Source organism: Pan paniscus, chromosome 6 (assembly GCF_029289425.2).
Source record: "Pan paniscus chromosome 6, NHGRI_mPanPan1-v2.0_pri, whole genome shotgun sequence".
NCBI classification, from domain to species: Eukaryota; Metazoa; Chordata; class Mammalia; order Primates; family Hominidae; genus Pan; species Pan paniscus.
Window position 1 is genome coordinate 55,263,195 of NC_073255.2, and position 21,407 is coordinate 55,284,601.

General features: G+C 42.8%; 1 protein-coding gene across 14 annotated transcripts in view; it reads left to right on the forward strand.

Annotated features, from left to right (window-relative positions):
- Positions 1 to 20,866, forward strand: part of IKZF1 (IKAROS family zinc finger 1) — a 101,004-nt gene extending 80,138 nt beyond the window's left edge. For 8 of the 14 annotated variants that reach the window (XM_034964082.3, XM_063606231.1, XM_055115939.2 and 5 more), the window contains 3 exons: positions 3,111 to 3,236; positions 7,493 to 7,627; positions 15,682 to 20,866. In XM_034964082.3, the coding sequence (XP_034819973.1) occupies positions 3,111 to 3,236; positions 7,493 to 7,627; positions 15,682 to 16,391 (971 nt within the window). In that variant the 3' untranslated portion in view covers positions 16,392 to 20,866. The remainder of the gene's footprint in view (positions 1 to 3,110; positions 3,237 to 7,492; positions 7,628 to 15,681) is intronic. The other 6 variants (XM_057302872.1, XM_034964083.3, XM_034964084.3 and 3 more) reach the window with 2 other exon arrangements.
- Positions 20,867 to 21,407: the final 541 nt, after the last annotated feature.

Sequence of the window (21,407 nt, forward strand, 5' to 3'; positions counted from 1 at the left end):
AGAACTCGGTCTCACTCCTGGCAGGTGGTCCCTGCAGTAGTTCACCCAGTTGGCTGGAGACAAAAAGGAGAGGAGTCACAGGGGCTGGTGCATCACCTCCTCTCCATCCTGACCTCCTTCCTGGCGGTGCACATGGAGAAGGATCCCCACATGCTCGCCATCAGAAAATTGTCATGATTTGGGTGATTTGACTTCCTAAAAACTTCCAAGAAAGGAGCTATACCAAGCTGAGGAGTTGCTTGCCCGAGAGGGCGGGCAGGTCAGCAGGGGGGCCATGGAGTGGGACACTTGCCTTGTTACAGAGGGACAGGGAGAACAGGTGGTTCCCCTGAGATAGGAAGACAGTAGCATGACGGTGAGCATCTTTAAATGTTCACATGGGTGATGAGCATGTATGGTGGTCCCACCTGGAGACAAAGGTGGTACCTGGGCCTGATAAGCAAGGCCCATGGAGGCCTCAGCTAAGAGGACTGTGCAGTCTGTCTGCCATGCTAACCAGTGGTCTAGGAAGAAGCTTCACATCTGTTGTTTCTAAGGAGCCATGTAGACATAGACACAGTTGGCAGCAATATTGCCTTGGGTTAGTGGGAAGCACCACTTCCCATGTCAGTGGAAAACACAGACACTCATTCTTAGGTTGACACCAACCATAGGTCATCATCACTCCTAGATTACTCTGATTGCAATGGAATCTCTCATGCACATCAGTCCTTAAAAGCAGAGCTGCTCTCTTTCCTTTCTTGTTGTGGAGTTAGGAACATGTAGTGGAGTATTTTATGTTATTCTGGCTCCAGGCCTATGTATTTCATTTGAGGCATGATGGTTTCCTATTCTAAGTACCATTAAGTATTGAGTAGTTATAAAATGGTGGTAGACTTTGGACTGTGTATTTCTATTCTGGATCCACGGATGAGCAAGTGGAGAAAACCCATCATGGATGCAGGGCTGCTGGGGATCTGTCTGTCCGAAAATGCTATAGAGACACACACTGCTCTTGGGGAAAAAAACAGTGATGATTTCTTCAAAATGATTTCACTGAAGTGAAATAAGGACTTTGGCCTTGCTCTGGCAAATTCAAATGTGGCCACACTCTACTCCATTGTGGAATGGTGACTCCCCTGTCCCATGAAAAACCAGGATCAACATCACAGCTTTCTCTAGCAACTGGTGGTGGCCTGAGGTCTTATGAACTAGCATGTTAGCAGGGATAGAGTTAGGGAATTTGTCCGATGCTGACAGCAAGAGGGTGCTGGGGGAGCTGGAGGGGTGGAGAAGTGATCTCCCTTCCTGCCTCATGGCTTCCTTTGGAAGTTGCAAGCTTAGAATTTCTTTCCCAAAGAATATTGGACTATGCTTCAAGAGACACTTGAGTTCAGTTGCTTACAGTGAACATACTTCTTATGTTCCAGAGTTAAACTCAATCATATTTTCAGAAAAATAGATATTCAGACATCATGTCATATTTACAGGAAGCCATTTGATCATGGAATTTACTGAAGTGATAGCTTTTTCAGGAAAGGGTATCGAGTGGTTATCTACATCCTATTAATTTCTAAAAGCAATGCTCAATAAAATGTGCAATTTTAGGCAATATTCTGTGTTTCAACATTATTTCCTTATGTTGGGGGTACATCACTTTATATAGATAAAGATCCTTTTCATTCTCTATTAAATGGTTGAGAAGTCAAATTTTGGCTTTCATGTTGGTCTTCTTACTGTAGCTTCTGTTCACCTAAGAAAGAGATTTAACCAACATAAGCTTTGGCTAAACCATTGTACCAAACATTTCTATTTGGATGCTCTTAACTTTTATACAATACTTTGAAATGTGTTCAATAAAACAACATGAGAAAGAAGTAGAAGATTCGGCTATTAGGTTGGAAATTGATATTCCTTACATAAGTGATTAAAGATACTTTATTCAGTTTATCCCTTAAAATGGTATCTACTGAAGTCCTTAAACTTAGGCATGATATTAATTCCTGGCTAGTCTTTCTTTTTCCTAAAATATCACTCAATAAAATCCAAGAAGGACTAAAACTCATTATATAGAACTGCACTGCCCAATACAGCAGCCACTAGCCACATGCAGTATTTTTAATTATAATAAGTTAAAATTAAACAAAATTAAAACTTCAGTCCTCAGTGGCACTAGCCACACTTTTTGTGTCCAACAGCTACATATGGCTGGTGGCTGCCATATTGGACAGCACTAATAGAGAGCATTTCTATCATCATAGGAAGTTCTGTTGAACAAGGCTGATCTGGAAGCTACACCATCCTAAAGCTCTTTGGCAAGAAAGCAGAGCTTTTCCATGAGCTCTGTTTATGAACAATATATTTTGTATTTTCTATGTATATGTATATGAGAATACGTATACATAGAAATATATGAAAATACATATACATATAAATATACATATACATAAAATAGAAATACATATACATAGAAAATACAAAATATTTTGTATTACATATACATATGCATGGAAATACAAAATATTTTGTATTATATAATACAAATGTAAGATATATTATGTAAGAAAATACATTTGTGCAATAAAACGCTTATTTCATTCAAGCATATTTGTCCAGCATGGTTTCTTAGAGACTGAAGTTACCCAGTTTAGCACCTGGAACTAAATTCACTCTGGCTGTGTTAGATGTAGCACCAGCGTCATGACAGATCCAGCCCACAGCATAGACTGAGGCCTACTCTGGAGGCAAATCTGCAGACAATGTGGCCAACACATGGGCCTTCCTCACATCTCTGTCCAGTCGCTGGCATCCACGTTATAACACGGCAGTGGCTCGTTTTCTCCAGTTAAAGGCTATGCTTCTGTGATTGAAGCAGGAGAGAATTTGGTAGTCAGTAAAGTAGACAAACTAAGACAAAACAAGAGTCGCATGAGTTCTTGGTACAATTAAAGAAACCCTTGGCCACCAACGTTTTTAAATTCAGGAATTTCACCAAGTCCGTAACAGTTTTAGCTCTCAAGGGTAGAATTTTTTTTTTTAACTTTTTTGGTAATAATTGTATTGCATGCATTCCCCTTACACAGAAGGCTGGCATTTAATTGGGGTCTTGAACTCAATTGTGTTTTCTGCAGTTGGTAAACCTCACAAATGTGGATATTGTGGCCGAAGCTATAAACAGCGAAGCTCTTTAGAGGAACATAAAGAGCGCTGCCACAACTACTTGGAAAGCATGGGCCTTCCGGGCACACTGTACCCAGGTAAGCGCTGCTGCTCGGAGGCCAGCCTGGTGGGCTCTCCCCCCAGCACGGTGGGGAAGGAGGGCGCTCTGCATGCAGCCTTAGGAGCAGAGCCTTGGGCCTGCTTCCTGCCGGGGCTAGGAGGGAGGGAAGTTTTTGGCCAATAGCATCAGTTTCACCAGAAGCACGTTGTGCTTCCCAGCTTTCTAGGTCCTCATCTGACCAGAGAGAGCTTGATTTTAAAACCCTTCCCACTTCCAATCGGGAGAAACTCCTAGGATAGCAGTGACCTTGAAAGTTTTGGGGTTGTTTTTTGGATGTTGGTGGTTTTAAAACAACAACAAAAAAAACACCTCAAGTAGTGATATTTCTTTGTAAACAAAATAAAATGTAAAATATTGTTTTGAAACAATTTTTTAACAAAGTTGATCAAATAAGAACTTTCAGGCTGTGATTTTAAGCATCAGTTCAGACTGAGGGCAGGGTATCCACTCCTGCATGGAGTGTGAGGTTGAAGTTTGTTGGAAGCCCCTGGTAGTTGATAATATTGAGGTTGTCGAAGGATGAGAGGAAAGGTCGCTTCTTTCTTAGGAGCTGTGATGCTCCACTGTATTGCATAACGAGATAGCACTTGATTCAGACCCCAGAGCCTGTAGAATAAATGATGTGGAGAGAGTATTGAAAAAGGCTGGATTTATATGGGGGAATGGCAATGTTATAAACGGTTCTTCCCTAATTTTTTAAGAGATAAGCAATTTATAAAGAGATCAAATAAAACTAATCTCTTTCAAAACAGTATTCATTTAGCACTACCCCTGGAAAAATCATCACTAGACTGTGAGTCGAAATTTAACAAATGGAGGAAAATTTATTAAGCCTCATTCACCTTTCGGACTTTAACAAATGGTTCAAAAGGGAAAATTCACCAGAGTACCCTCAGATTATTAATGGCAGATGAGAGCAGGAAAAAAGAATGTTGAGAATGGCTAAAAATTGATTCCAATTAGTCTTGGCATGGAGAGGCAACATCTCACCTGGCCAGAGCTCTGCAGCCAGAGTTCTGTCTCCTCTGCCAGTCAGCCAGGGATCTGGGGCTTACAGGCGATTCCTGCAGGCCTCAATCTTCTCACCTGTGAAATGGGAAGATACCATTAAATTGTCATTTGGCTTCTTTCAAAATCTCAGGTCTAGAATGGAAAGGCATTGAAGGTGAGTGGAAGAGAAGAAACTGGATGTTAAAATAATAATAATGTAACAGTTATTAATTCACATGGCCAGACCCCAGGGCAGAAGACTAATGGACGAGAGGATGATTATGTTCCTTTGAAATAAAATGTCAACATTCAAATATTGTTTTTTTCTGTAAAAAATAAGTGAATGGGTCTTGGAAGGAAGTGCTCCTAATGATGTAGTTTACATATTAATGCTTAATAAACCATTTTATTTACTCAACAAATATTTACTGAGGACTTATAATCAATAATACCAAGCCCTATTGAATACACTAATCTAATATACGCATAGAATTGAAAAGACAAAATGAACAAAAGAAACAGACAGTATATCATTTCTGTTTCCTCCACTGTTTTCATTACTAAAGAAACAAGCTGCAGTACACAGCCGGCTGAGAGCTGCTTCCGAGGGAGCAGGAGAAGCAGCACTCATTTCACTGAGACCTGGGTTTGAGTTCTCTGTTTTTGAATGTGACCCAGAGCTCATCGCTTAAATGCGACTGATAATTCGTGCCTGGCCACCCTCATAGCAGCGCTCTGAAAGAAACATAAAGGAGTGGATCCACGTGTGAGCAGGAGCCTAGACATGTGTCAGGTACTTACCTAAACATGGATGTTTAGGTCACTGACATATTGACACCATCAAGCTAATTCTTCTCTATTGGTCTCTATGTCAGTAAGGCTACGTGCCAGTAATGTGTATTAAATATTACCCTGTGGTGAGTATCAATTTCACCCTAAAATGTTCATTTATTCCCTTTGGTGGTTAAGTTACTTGGACTACCACAGTGATGCCTCTATGTCCCCACACTCAGGAGGTATGAAAGCGTCTCTAGGAAGGAGCAGTGGTCTGGTCTCAGTGTGGCAGCAGACAAAGCCAGGCTCGCACTTAATTACATTGAATTATTTCTGTCTGGTATGGCCTCAAAAGGTGCAAAATGATCATAAATATCTTTCGACAGTCACCTTTGGTTTTTGCCCTTGCCAGCACCTGGCCCTTGTAGGTGCTGCTGGTTTAAGGAACTTGAAGTATTAAGGGGATCCATAAAAGGACTTTGACAGAAGTCTTCCTGAACTGTGCTTAGGGCCAGGAAGGCAGGCAGGGGCTTGGTCATTTCAGCTGTGCTGTACCCGGATGGGTGGAACCTGTGCCTTCTGATGCATCTCTCCTCCTCTGTTCCCCTCTAAGAACCCCTTGTCTGTGCTCAGATGGATGAGCAAGTAGTCTCTTCTCCCACCCCCAAAACCTCCTTAGATTGGGTGGATTCAGTAAAATCAAAGCCTCAGTTAGGCAATATAGGAAAAGATGAATTTTTGTGAATATAATTTTCTTTAGTAAAAGGCTTTTGGTCACCTCTTATAATTTCTTAATGTCTTTATGGAAAAAATAAGTTTCTCTTGAGCCTTTGGTGCACAAACAGAGTCACCAGCCCTTGGAGGTGCATGCATCTAATGACAGAGCAGCCTGTGACTCGCGAGCATCAGGCTCACTTGTTCCTTGCTGTGATTGACTCTGGGGGGTGGAGGCTTTTGGGAGGCCCTGCGCCATGGTGCAGAGGAAGACCCCTGACCTCTGGGAGCCCTGAGCAGGCTGTGGGTGTGGCTTTGCAGAGAAGGATGGACATGTCAGGAAGCATATTAGCTTAATAGATGAAGTGTGTGACCAGTGTAATTGGGTTTTATGGATTTATATTTATCTTGCATATAAATCAGGGTGTGGCCTATATGTTTGCCCATTTAATAAAAAACACATATTCCAAATGTTAAAATATAAAATATACCAGCAACAATAGCCAATTTGAAATATACGTTTTCAAAGTAACATTCATAATAGCAATGAAGACATAAATACTTAGAAATGAAGAAAACCAGCAAGCCATACTGAGGCAAGAAAGAAAACATGGGAGACTGCAGAGGTAGAGAGGTCTGGATGCCGTCCATGGGCCTCTGCCCAAATTACTGTATCATTTCAACATAAAACTGGCTTGTAAATTTTACTGGAATCTGGTAACCATGTATCATAAAGTATCTGGATATATACATGAGATAATTGGCAACTTTTTAAAAGAAGAATAATGTCAAGTGATGTATGAAAATGTAGCTGAAATGGATGGAACTCTTTGAAGAATAGACAAACAAATCAATAATAGAGACGGATACCCTACCGAAGACCCCATGATAAATCAGCATGAAATATCCGAGGCAGGAGGAAGCATAAGGCAGGAACGGTATTGGAAGAATTGATCAGGCATTTAAGATAATCAGTTTACATTATCATCTCCTTATACACTAGGATAAATTGCCGGGAAATGAAAGAGTTATATTTTTATAACTCCAACCACAATAACTGATGTAAATATAGATCCAGCTATGCAGGATACAAAGTTGTATCTTCAATTATGGAAAGAGATGACATAGAACAATTGAGAATGACTAGAAATGGCCCACACATCAGCATTTACCTCCATAATTTCTAAATTTTCTACAGCAGTCAGGGGTGCTTTGATTTTCAGGAGTTTGTTGTATGCTCGGGGATAAGGGGCTCTGGGTTTTTCCTCCACATTGCCCAGATCTGCTGTAGGCTCTTGGGGGCCACATTTTTGTATCTCCATTCACTGTGCTGGTCCATGAAGTCAGATGTTAGATCACACAGTTCTTTGCTTCTCAGAGGGCTGCTGTTAGGGACTGACTGAGGTAGCAGATTTGGGAGTATTATGAAAAGTTAAAAGGACTTGTCAAAGGGACATCAATACTTAATCCCAGTCCAGCCTCTGGTGATGGTGGTGGTGCCTGTGCATTTGGACTTAAAGAGGATGATGTGTGGTGAGCAGCTGTTGGAGGAAGAAGCATTTGCAGGTGGCTGGTCATTGGCATAGCTCCGGCTGCCTCTGCCTGTCTGGCAGTGTTGCTGGGAAGATTAGAATTAATCTCTAGGAAGGGCCTGGCTCTTGTAGGCACTTAACAAATGTCAGATTTAACATTGGACGCGACTGAACCCTTTAAACATAAGCCTTTCTAAACTGGCCTCTCTGTCTTTGACTTTAGTCATTAAAGAAGAAACTAATCACAGTGAAATGGCAGAAGACCTGTGCAAGATAGGATCAGAGAGATCTCTCGTGCTGGACAGACTAGCAAGTAACGTCGCCAAACGTAAGAGCTCTATGCCTCAGAAATTTCTTGGTAAGAGTTAAATGTTTGCTGTCTCTTAAAAAAAAACTATGTGGGTGTTTTAGATGCAAGTAGAAATGAGTTGAGGGTGGAAGAAAGGGAAAAAATCTTATTTTTTCAAAAGGAAAAATTGGTAAGCTTAACATTCCTTAAATATCTTAGAATTTTTTCCAATAAGTATCTTAAAAATAACAAACCTCCCATCAGTTTTTCCTAGATTTGATTTTGCAGCATCTGGGGCCTGCCCTGTGATCTGCCTGTGGACATCGCTCTTAGGGGCGGCTGCACCAGCGTGCACAGGGTGGAGAGTTTGGGCCTGGCTCGTCCGGGGGACACCACACTGCAGGACACTCCAGGCCTGGCTGGCTTCTCAGAGCTTCAGATCCTCATTTTTCATATGAAGCTCCTAATGCTCCCCTTATGGGGGACTCTGAAGGGTTAATGGGAGGAATCATACAGTGACTGACCCCTGAGAAGTGTCCAGTGAAGACAGGGCTTAGCTAGGATTGCTGTTTTGCCTAATGCTTTGCGGGATTAAAAAAAAAAAAAAGAAGAAGAAGAAGAAGACCATTCTTCTCTCTAGGAGCATTGCCCAGAGTAGGTATTAGACACACCAACACCACCATCCAGCCAGACGCTGCAGGGACAGTGAGCCAGGGTCCGAGTGGAAAGGCGCTAGGCTTGGGAACCAGCTCAGAGTCAATACAGAGCCACCGCCACTCACTAACTCTGTCAGCTTAGTAAAATGGCTCTGCCCCTAGAGCCCTGGTTCCATCCTTTAGTATCTCACAGCGTGATTGTGAATATCCCATGACTCCAAGATTGAGAAAACGTTTAGAATCCCTCGGTGTGAAGGTTAACTCTGTCCGGAAAGAGGACCAGTAAAAGCTTCATGAGGCTGAGATGCACTTTGGAAGAGGAATAGAGTTTCAGCACATTCTAGGTGTTGGAGGAATGGGGGAATCTAGGCAGATGTTTAAAATCAATGAGAAACCAGAATGCTGACCACGAGGGCTGGAGTGGGGGCCTAAGGACATGACGGAGGAGCAGGGTGTGTTCCCAGCTTAACTCAGGTACCCATGGGGAAGCAGGAAAAGTGAAGGTGTCCTAGGCAGCTCTGCCACAGGATGAATGGCTTCAGATGCCAGGTGAGCGAGGGACCCTTCATTCAGTCAGCAGGAAAGAAGCACTGGCATATTTTTTATGAGAACAAAGGCTAGGATAGTAAAGACAGCAAGTACCAAAAAATGACTGGAAAAGGGAGACTGTGGAGGCAGTGGCAGCAGGCATGGAAAGAAGGGCTTGTGAAGGGGAAGGGTTGGTGTCAGAGGAACATAGGGCTGAGGGCAGGGATTAGGTGAGGGAAACCATGAGTCACACTGATTCTAGAGTAGTGTGCCCTTGATGAAAAGGATAACACCAGGTTCTAGGAAAAGATGGGGTTCTGTTTTTGACGTGTTGATTTTCAAGGACTTCTGGTGTTTGTGACACATGGGGAAATTGTGGTGGGAGAGAGGTGGGGCCAGAACAGGGGCTGGTGAGGCCAAGGGTCCCAGAGGGCACCTGTTGACCTGCAGGATGACACGAAGGGGGAAGGACAGAGGCAAGGCCAAGTCCTGGGCACCAGCCTCCCTCTTGCAGCTTCAAATAGGGCTCCATTTTGACCTTTTGATTAATTAGAGGTTTGTCATAGGTTGGGGGTTGAGAGGAGCAAGGGAGAGAAGGATTCAGTGTACAAAAAGAATGAAAGCCACTGGCTGAGCCAGTGGGGAGTTGTCCACACACACATGAGCCTTTGGACCATGAGAACGAGGGAGGCCTTGCCTTCCTGAACGGAGTAGGAGTGAGGTCCTGTGCTGAGCGTAAGCAGTGGGATTCCCACAGCACTGGGCACAGAGCCCACGGGCTGCCTCCTGAGCAGCCAGCATCTGCCTGGGGTGGACACAGTGACAGAGAGATGGGTGGTGACTGGGGTATGGGCAGAGATAAGGCAGCAAGTGTGTGCAAGGGGAGTGAAGGGTTACTGACCTTAAGAAGCAGGGATGGCGTCCTCTGTCAGGTGAGGAGCCTGGAGAATGCTTTGGTGAATGAACGTTTGCAGCCCCTTTTAGCTTTTGGAGACTTGAAACCAAAGGAGAAATTCATCTGTGAAACTCTACTGGAGCCACTCCCCAACCCCCACCCTTGTGAGACCACAATGTGGGCGTTGGCTTGAGATGCTTCTGTGTTAGTAGAAGAAATAAACAACACAGTGCTCTGATGAGGCAAAGCGAAGATGAAAAAGGAGTTCCCAGGGGACATAGTAGGAACAGTGGACGAGGGTAGCAGAAGAGGAGTTTGGAGCAAAAGACTCACAAGCAGCTGCATAATCTGTTGGTGATTGGCAGTTCATTTGTAAAAATGATGCCTCTTCCTGCCCTAAAATACCTACCTTACCCCCGCTTCAACTTGATGAGATTTCCATCAGTCACTCCCAATGTGTCACAGCTTCTGCAGCCCTAAAATTAAAAGGTGAGTGAGTCTCTGAGGCCCCTCTCCACTTCTCGGATGCTGAGTTTAGCCTTCATGTGAATGTGGAAAGAGTAGGAATACAGCTGTTCTCACACAAGCTGGCCCAATAGTGGTTCAGTTGAGAGAGCCCCATCCTTCAGAGTCAGCTCCAGCTAGGAGTGCCTGGTGGCCTTGAGCATGGTGCTGGGCTTAGTGTTGCCATCTGTGGAATGGGTGTGGGTCTGTTGCCCTGCCTCCTCCCAGAGCTATTCTGAGGCTCAGAAGGGGTGATGGATGTGATGGTGCTCCCAACACTAGAAAGCATCTTAAGAATGTAAGATTTTCATGATGACTGTTGCTCAGAGTGGCATATAGTTTTGCTTTATTGTTCTATAACCTATGATTAAAATTTTTACCTTAAACTTTGACGTGAGTGTGAATAAGTATTTGTTTTGCCAGCAACATTCCTCACCACTGGGGCCATTAAAGATCTCCCCCTCTGAGATCATCAAATACAGGTCAACAGGACTGATTAATCTAATTAGAAAAGGGCTTGTATTAAATAGCAATGATAATTGTTGTTTTTAGTCTGTCTGGTGCTTGACTTGGGAACGTTTTTAAAATAGAGAAAAGCACAAAGAGGAAAACAACAATTACCAATATTCCTGCTACCCATTATAATTATCTAGGTATATTTTCTTCTTTTGTAAGAAAAAGAAACCCTGTTATATTGTTAAAATAACACAAAGTTAATATAAAGAATTTTAATGCAAAGATTAATGTTTTCAAATCACCACAAAACCCAACATCCAGAAATTACCAATATTAAAAGTAGAAAAGTATCATTCTAAATATTTTCTGTTGCATATGTATGTGAGTGGATAGGCTGATGAATTAGGTGGATTGATGGATAGGTAAATATGAAATAAATACTTTCATAAATATTCCAACATATCATACATGCCTTAAATTCAAGAGGTGAAAAAAGACCCAAACAAAACTAGAGAAGTGGCTTATTTTAAATATCCTCTGACATAAAGGATATTATATTTAAAGGATCCTCTAAGATTAAAAATATGTATTATGAAAAACATTAAGAAATTTGAATTTTTTTTAATCCATTTGTTTCAATTTAAGCAGCATCTACTGGCTCACTGCTTTGAAAAATAAGGACAGTATTCCAGTTCACATTCAGTGTTCCAGTGTTCACATTATCTTATTATTTTTACATTGTCCAGCTTTGTAATATTCACATTCTATTCTGTAATCATAATTCATAGTAGTTTAGTTATTTATTACTAACTCTATTTAAATAGATTCAAGGATCAGACCCTGCCCTTTTCTTCTTATTTATGTTTATTTTGATTAATCTCTTAATTGATTGGACTTTACATTCAAGCAACTTTTTTTAAAAAAAGTTTCTATAGATGTTCTATTTCTATCACTGTATTGTTTTTGAGGATGTTGGCCTGTTGCCTTTGTATTTGATGAGCATTTTGACAGAGTCTATGGTCTTGGGCCACTCTTTCTTTTTCTCCCTTGAGAACTTTTTAGATTTTGCTGATGGCATTGCTTGTTGAATGTTGCTGTGGAAACATCAAGTCTAGTGTAACTGTTTCTTCTTCAAGGTGATTTGCATTTTATTCCTGAATGCCTGAGGGTTCTTTATTTAACCTTGAAGTTAAATACCCTAATTAGGATGTATCTTGGTCTATTCATTCGGAATAAAAAATTCCTGCCATTTTGTCTAGAGAGTCCCTTTTTTTTCTCTTTATTTCTGGGAAATTCTCTTTTATATAAGTATGTTTTGTTCCATCTGTTGTGATCTCTGTTGAGGGATACCAGTTGTCCATATGTTAGATAATTTGTCTTCCATATCTGTTAACAGTTCTTAAAGTTTTTTGTTTATTTCTTTGTCTATTTTTACATTTACTCACTGTTCTCTTGTGGTTTTCCTCTGTCAGTAATTTAATTTTTAGTAGTTCCTGTTCTATTACTTGCTATTTTTAATCCATGCATTAATTTTATAATAATATTATTTTGCTCCTTATTTTGTCTCCTGAGATCCGAAATCTCTTTTTTCCTCTTATTCCGTTGCTTTTGCATTTTATTATGAATACTTTTAAAATTGATTCCATGTTATGAAGCAATTATGAGGCATTTCCTCTCTTGTTGGAATTAACGATTTTTTCCCCTAGGAGGGACTCTATGGTCTGTGTTTTACTTCCTTTCTTCCCCTGTATTTCTAGAAAATATTTTCCTAGTAACCCTGACATTTCTTTTCATCTTGCTTATTCTAGTTGGTCTGATATAGCTTGATTGACATTTCAGCCTTCTTCCCACTATATTTTTTTTTCCTGTGAGAGCTATTGAGTTTTCTAAATCCTGAAAGAATGCCAAAGATGGGGTTGGAGGAGTTTGGTGAGGCAAAGTGCAGCCTTTGTTAAAATACTTTTCCTTTGCTCTCTCTCCCTCATCTGAAATTTAGTTAAATACCCTAAGCCATCAGCACTGTACCTAGTTGGGGAATGCTTTCATCCCCACAGGAGATTCTCTGGGGCTTTGGGCCATCTTCCCCTTCAGTGTAGACCACAGAGGACTTTGCTTCTGTCCCAGGGAGCCCGCAGGGGCTCACTTCTCCATGTTCATCTGATTCTTGTCAGCCAAGGTTTCAAATGCTTTTCTGATCAGAACAGGGAAAAGATACCTATCTGAATCATGTCTTTATAGATATGAGGGTATGAGGGAAAATTCTGAGGTTATTCTTGACTCACACCTAAAGATTTGGAAATGAGATTAGCAGCAAAGCTTTGCCCTACATCTCATGTCAGAATTTTCTGTTTCTTTCTAGTCTTTGAGTGTATGTGTGTTCTCACACACGCCATAATGAAATGCATATTATATATAATTATGTGTATATATAATATTCTATGACTATACATGACATGTTCCTTTAGCTGATTGCTGTTAAGAGAAATTTATAGGTTTTTATTTTTCTTGTTTTGTTGGGTATTAAGGAAGAGAAATTCTATGGTAATTTTCATGTGGCACAGTAATCTGGCATATATGTTGATTTTTTTCCTACACCCATTTGTTGTGATACCAAGTTTGAAAACAACAGATTTCAGTGGTTGCTTGGGAAACCACAGAACCATGACTTGGGGAGAGACAGGATGATTAGGTGGGAAAGCACCCTTTTGGTGGGGCTGTAAAGACTTTTATATTTAGCAAAATTGGCTACAAAGTCCATTCCCCTCCTTTTCTTGCCTTGATTTGGTAGAGGGATAGACTTGGATACAAACTAGAATGGATTCATTCTGCCCTGGAGTTAGTGTAACAAGACATTTAGCTGCTCAACACAAAAACAGAAACAAAAAAATTGTGTGGTTTCAGCAGTGCTATACAATTACTTTTTCTGACCTTTAATGGAGAGAAACACCACTTCTTTGGTCCCTACCATCAGCTTCATAGGGTTTTCATCCTGTTCTGTTTCTGGGAGGGCGTAACTGGCCATGCACAAGTTTTTTTTCTCTAATCAGAGTATGTGCCACTTCTGACCACCAGTAGATGAAAACAAATAGAAACCAGGCTATTATACGATACATATCCATTACAAAATAAGACATGAAACTCAAAGGTACTTTATGGTATAATGGGGCATATATTCCTGGACAATTCTTAATGGTCACAGATTTTATAAAAGGACTATTAGTAAATGTATGAATTACAGAGTAATTTATCCTTCTGTTAGTAAGAACCAGCTGATGACCTCAGTGTCAGGTGCATCGTGGGAGGTGTTGGGACCTTCCCTTGCCACCACCCTCACCAGCCATCATCAGCCATAACCTGCACATTGGGGAAGTTTTGACTTATCCCTCACTTTTGCCCCTCTTCAAGCTGTTCTTTCCACAGTGAATGAGAAGGCCACTTCTTCCTTCAAACCTTTCAGTGGTTTCCATTTTCCTTTAGACAAAGTCTCTGCCTAGCTGGCCTCTGCCTGCCCCTCCTGCCTACCTCTCGAGCACTGCCCCCACCTAGGGCTCTGGTTCCCCAACCTTCACTCGGTCCTGCCACACCTCCCAGCCCCTTCTCCCTTCAGAACTTTCCTTCTTGTTGTCCCCAACACTGGGACACAAAACCCTCCTTATCAACCCTCCTTATCTGGCTGACTCTTACAAGATCAGAAACCTGTGTAATGCTCTCATAGCACGCTCCCCTTGTCTTCGTGGATTTCTCAGATGGGAAGGAATTATCCATGCAATCACGCATAAACTTCTACCTACCCTCCCCTAGTAGCTGTCTGCTGCTAAGGATGGGGACCATTCTCACTTGCTCACTGTTCTGTCCCTCTGCCCAGTCCAGATGTGTTGAAGGATGGAAATATACAGAGTAGTGGTAAAATATAAACTGTTCAGACATTCCAAGGATGGGCTCATGTGCTTTGACTCATTAATGTACCACCGCTGAAAACAGAACACAGCCGCAGTCTTGCCAGTAAGAGTGCAGTTACTGTAATTAATGAATTTGCTAATTAAGCCATGATTTCATACTGAACTTATGACCAACATATTGAGAAGGTGTGTCTTCAAGAAAATTTATTTTTTGTATGAAGATATTTACTCCAAAGCTAATTGAAGAAGCCAAATCTAGGCTCTGATTTCACCATTGCCGGGGAAATGAGCTCATGGACTCCTATGAACTGATGATGTTAGATCAGAAGTTTCTCAAGGCCAGGGCCCAATCACTGCTGAGGCGTCAGCAGTAGTTCCTTGTACATCAATAATTCTCATTACTTTTAAAAAATAACAGATGAATAGCAACTATTTTCCCTGTAGCTCCCTTGCTGTGCCTCCTACCCTCCACCACATGTTTCTGGGGAGCCCTGCTTCGGGCCTGCCAACTACAGAGAATTACTTTTGAGTATCCTTTCCACTCTCATCTCAAGACAGAGTTCATCCACCTTTGGGTTATTTGTCAAAAATGTGTCATTTTATTACAAAAAATATACAATCATCATGTATTTTGATTAAATTTTACACTAGATTATTAAAATTATTAAATACAATTATTAAAATTAATAATTTAACATATCACATATTTTAAATATATTGTATATAATGAATATAATATAATTATTGTGTATTTTAATTCAATAAATGTATAGTAAGTTAGCCAGTTGTAAATTACTGAGAACACTCTACTGAAAAAGCATCATTTCAAATACACTATTTAAAATATTAAATGAAATACAATAACATAATTAAACTAATCTTTGGTTCCCCTATTTATGTATTCATTTATCCAACAAAATCTCCTTAAGTGCTTATAATGGGTAGGTCCTGGCTCGGTGTCCCCTAGACAGAAGCATGGGCCTTCCCCCAGCCCGTCAGTATGGTGCAGGTGTGATGTGTCCGCAGGTGTGTGTGTATGTGTGCAGGTGTGGGGTCCGCAGGCGTGCTGGGCCCCCAGGCCGTGTTCCCCTTCCCCTCCCCGGTTGTAGATTTCAGCTGTTGCTGCCAGACCTGACCGGTTCCGGAGGTGGCGGCGCCCCACTCACTGTCGCCTGCTTTCCACAGGGGACAAGGGCCTGTCCGACACGCCCTACGACAGCAGCGCCAGCTACGAGAAGGAGAACGAAATGATGAAGTCCCACGTGATGGACCAAGCCATCAACAACGCCATCAACTACCTGGGGGCCGAGTCTCTGCGCCCGCTGGTGCAGACGCCCCCAGGCGGTTCCGAGGTGGTCCCGGTCATCAGCCCGATGTACCAGCTGCACAAGCCGCTCGCGGAGGGCACCCCGCGCTCCAACCACTCGACCCAGGACAGCGCCGTGGAGAACCTGCTGCTGCTCTCCAAGGCCAAGTTGGTGCCCTCGGAGCGCGAGGCGTCCCCGAGCAACAGCTGCCAAGACTCCACGGACACCGAGAGCAACAACGAGGAGCAGCGCAGCGGTCTCATCTACCTGACCAACCACATCGCCCCGCACGCGCGCAACGGGCTGTCGCTCAAGGAGGAGCACCGCGCCTACGACCTGCTGCGCGCCGCCTCCGAGAACTCGCAGGACGCGCTCCGCGTGGTCAGCACCAGCGGAGAGCAGATGAAGGTGTACAAGTGCGAACACTGCCGGGTGCTCTTCCTGGATCACGTCATGTACACCATCCACATGGGCTGCCACGGCTTCCGTGATCCTTTTGAGTGCAACATGTGCGGCTACCACAGCCAGGACCGGTACGAGTTCTCGTCGCACATAACGCGAGGGGAGCACCGCTTCCACATGAGCTAAAGCCCTCCCGCGCCCCCACCCCAGACCCCGAGCCACCCCAGGAAAAGCACAAGGACTGCCGCCTTCTCGCTCCCGCCAGCAGCATAGACTGGACTGGACCAGACAATGTTGTGTTTGGATTTGTAACTGTTTTTTGTTTTTTGTTTGAGTTGGTTGATTGGGGTTTGATTTGCTTTTGAAAAGATTTTTATTTTTAGAGGCAGGGCTGCATTGGGAGCATCCAGAACTGCTACCTTCCTAGATGTTTCCCCAGACCGCTGGCTGAGATTCCCTCACCTGTTGCTTCCTAGAATCCCCTTCTCCAAACGATTAGTCTAAATTTTCAGAGAGAAATAGATAAAACACGCCACAGCCTGGGAAGGAGCGTGCTCTACCCTGTGCTAAGCACGGGGTTCGCGCACCAGGTGTCTTTTTCCAGTCCCCAAAAGCAGAGAGCACAGCCCCTGCTGTGTGGCTCTGCAGGTGAGCAGACAGGACAGGTGTGCCGCCACCCAAGTGCCAAGACACAGCAGGGCCAACAACCTGTGCCCAGGCCAGCTTCGGGCTACATGCATCTAGGGCGGAGAGGCTGCACCTGTGAGAGAAAATACTATTTCAAGTCATATTCTGCGTAGGAAAATGAATTGTTTGGGGAAAGTCGTGTCTGTCAGACTGCCCTGGGTGGAGGGAGACGCCGGGCTAGAGCCTTTGGGATCGTCCTGGATTCGCTGGCTTTGCGGAGGCTGCTCAGATGGCCTGAGCCTCCCGAGGCTTGCTGCCCCGTAGGAGGAGACTGTCTTCCCGTGGGCATATCTGGGGAGCCCTGTTCCCCGCTTTTTCACTCCCATACCTTTAATGGGCCCCAAAATCTGTCACTACAATTTAAACACCAGTCCCGAAATTTGGATCTTCATTCTTTTTGAATCTCTCAAACGGCAACATTCCTCAGAAACCAAAGCTTTATTTCAAATCTCTTCCTTCCCTGGCTGGTTCCATCTAGTACCAGAAGCCTCTTTTCCTGAAGAAATCCAATCCTAGCCCTCATTTTAATTATGTACATCTGTTTGTAGCCACAAGCCTGAATTTCTCAGTGTTGGTAAGTTTCTTTACCTACCCTCACTATATATTATTCTCGTTTTAAAACCCATAAAGGAGTGATTTAGAATGGTCATTAATTTTCAACTCAATGAAATATGTGAGCCCAGCATCTCTGTTGCTAATACACAGAGCTCACCTGTTTGAAACTAAGCTTTCAAACATGTTGAAGCTCTTTACTGTAAAGGCAAGCCAGCTTGTGTGTCCACACATACATAGGATGGCTGGCTCTGCACATGTAGGATATTGGAATGCACAGGGCAATTGAGGGACTGAGCCAGACCTTCGGAGAGTAATGCCACCAGATCCCCTAGGAAAGAGGAGGCAAATGGCACTGCAGGTGAGAACCCCGCCCATCCGTGCTATGACATGGAGGCACTGAAGCCCGAGGAAGGTGTGTGGAGATTCTAATCCCAACAAGCAAGGGTCTCCTTCAAGATTAATGCTATCAATCATTAAGGTCATTACTCTCAACCACCTAGGCAATGAAGAATATACCATTTCAAATATTTACAGTACTTGTCTTCACCAACACTGTCCCAAGGTGAAATGAAGCAACAGAGAGGAAATTGTACATAAGCACCTCAGCATTTAATCCAAACAGGGGTTCTTAGTCTCAGCACTATGACATTTTGGGCTGACTACTTATTTGTTAGGCGGGAGCTCTCCTGTGCATTGTAGGATAATTAGCAGTATCCCTGGTGGCTACCCAATAGACGCCAGTAGCACCCCAAATTGACAACCCAAACTCTCCAGACATCACCAACTGTCCCCTGCGAGGAGAAATCACTCCTGGGGGAGAACCACTGACCCAAATGAATTCTAAACCAATCAAATGTCTGGGAAGCCCTCCAAGAAAAAAAATAGAAAAGCACTTGAAGAATATTCCCAATATTCCCGGTCAGCAGTATCAAGGCTGACTTGTGTTCATGTGGAGTCATTATAAATTCTATAAATCAATTATTCCCCTTCGGTCTTCAAAAATATATTTCCTCATAAACATTTGAGTTTTGTTGAAAAGATGGAGTTTACAAAGATACTATTCTTGAGTCATGGATTTCTCTGCTCACAGAAGGGTGTGGCATTTGGAAACTGGAATAAACAAAATTGCCGCACCAATGCACTGAGTGAAGGAAGAGAGACAGAGGATCAAGGGCTTTAGACAGCACTCCTTCAATATGCAATCACAGAGAAAGATGCGCCTTATCCAAGTTAATATCTCTAAGGTGAGAGCCTTCTTAGAGTCAGTTTGTTGCAAATTTCACCTACTCTGTTCTTTTCCATCCATCCCCCTGAGTCAGTTGGTTGAAGGGAGTTATTTTTTCAAGTGGAATTCAAACAAAGCTCAAACCAGAACTGTAAATAGTGATTGCAGGAATTCTTTTCTAAACTGCTTTGCCCTTTCCTCTCACTGCCTTTTATAGCCAATATAAATGTCTCTTTGCACACCTTTTGTTGTGGTTTTATATTGTAACACCATTTTTCTTTGAAACTATTGTATTTAAAGTAAGGTTTCATATTATGTCAGCAAGTAATTAACTTATGTTTAAAAGGTGGCCATATCATGTACCAAAAGTTGCTGAAGTTTCTCTTCTAGCTGGTAAAGTAGGAGTTTGCATGACTTCACACTTTTTGTTGCGTAGTTTCTTCTGTTGTATGATGGCGTGAGTGTGTGTCTTGGGTACCGCTGTGTACTACTGTGTGCCTAGATTCCATGCACTCTCGTTGTGTTTGAAGTAAATATTGGAGACCGGAGGGTAACAGGTTGGCCTGTTGATTACAGCTAGTAATCGCTGTGTCTTGTTCTGCCCCCTCCCTGACACCCCAGCTTCCCAGGATGTGGAAAGCCTGGATCTCAGCTCCTTGCCCCATATCCCTTCTGTAATTTGTACCTAAAGAGTGTGATTATCCTAATTCAAGAGTCACTAAAACTCATCACATTATCATTGCATATCAGCAAAGGGTAAAGTCCCAGCACCAATTGCTTCACATACCAGCATGTTCCATTTCCAATTTAGAATTAGCCACATAATAAAATCTTAGAATCTTCCTTGAGAAAGAGCTGCCTGAGATGTAGTTTTGTTATATGGTTCCCCACCGACCATTTTTGTGCTTTTTTCTTGTTTTGTTTTGTTTTGACTGCACTGTGAGTTTTGTAGTGTCCTCTTCTTGCCAAAACAAACACGAGATGAACTGGACTTATGTAGACAAATCATGATGCCAGTGTATCCTTCCTTTCTTCAGTTCCAGCAATAATGAATGGTCAACTTTTTAAAAATCTAGATCTCTCTCATTCATTTCAATGTATTTTTACTTTAAGATGAACCAAAATTATTAGACTTATTTAAGATGTACAGGCATCAGAAAAAAGAAGCACATAATGCTTTTGGTGCGATGGCACTCACTGTGAACATGTGTAACCACATATTAATATGCAATATTGTTTCCAATACTTTCTAATACAGTTTTTTATAATGTTGTGTGTGGTGATTGTTCAGGTCGAATCTGTTGTATCCAGTACAGCTTTAGGTCTTCAGCTGCCCTTCTGGCGAGTACATGCACAGGATTGTAAATGAGAAATGCAGTCATATTTCCAGTCTGCCTCTATGATGATGTTAAATTATTGCTGTTTAGCTGTGAACAAGGGATGTACCACTGGAGGAATAGAGTATCCTTTTGTACACATTTTGAAATGCTTCTTCTGTAGTGATAGAACAAATAAATGCAACGAATACTCTGTCTGCCCTATCCCGTGAAGTCCACACTGGCGTAAGAGAAGGCCCAGCAGAGCAGGAATCTGCCTAGACTTTCTCCCAATGAGATCCCAATATGAGAGGGAGAAGAGATGGGCCTCAGGACAGCTGCAATACCACTTGGGAACACATGTGGTGTCTTAATGTGGCCAGCGCAGCAGTTCAGCGCAACATACCTCCCATCTACAACAGTGCTGGACGTGGGAATTCTAAGTCCCAGTCTTGAGGGTGGGTGGAGATAGAGGGCAACAAGCGATACATTTCCAGTTCTCCACTGCAGCATGCTTCAGTCATTCTGTGAGTGGCCGGGCCCAGGGCCCTCACAATTTCACTACCTTGTCTTTTACATAGTCATAAGAATTATCCTCAACATAGCCTTTTGACGCTGTAAATCTTGAGTATTCATTTACCCTTTTCTGATCTCCTGGAAACAGCTGCCTGCCTGCATTGCACTTCTCTTCCCGAGGAGTGGAGTAAATTTAAAAGTCAAGTTATAGTTTGGATGTTAGTATAGAATTTTGAAATTGGGAATTAAAAATCAGGACTGGGGACTGGGAGACCAAAAATTCCTGATCCCATTTCTGATGGATGTGTCACACCTTTTCTGTCAAAATAAAATGTCTTGGAGGTTATGACTCCTTGGTGAAACCTTCTCACATTCTCATTGGAAGCATATGGGTTCTCAAGGAACGAAATCCCTTTGGCTGTTCCCAAAACTCATGTCTTTTCTTTTATGGCCTTACAACTCCAACACAGGGCTAGGCACAAAAGACACACTCAAGGGATTGAGCAATTGGTAAAAGACCTGGAGGAAGTTCGACAACCAAGACCAAAACTCCACGTTCCTCCAAAGCCCAGGAAATCCTTCTGAAAACTTCTGGCCTTTTCTCTGCACCAGAACCCAGAACGGGCTGGCACAGTGTTGCTGTGCGGAGCTGAAGGCAAAATGTTGCTGTTGCCTGCACAGATCTGTCTTCTCTGCCTTTTTGCAAATCATCCGCCCCTAACTTCCTCTAAGGAGGCAGAAAGGGATTCCCCGTGGCTCTTAGAATAGCAACCCTGCCCTCAGCATCCTAGGCTCCCACTGGCTTCTCCTGCCATTAAACAGGCCTGAGCAAAACCATTCCCTAGTTTTGAGCTGCCATGAGACTCCCTCACCGACTCCAGCCTTGCCCAGGCTCCAGTGCCT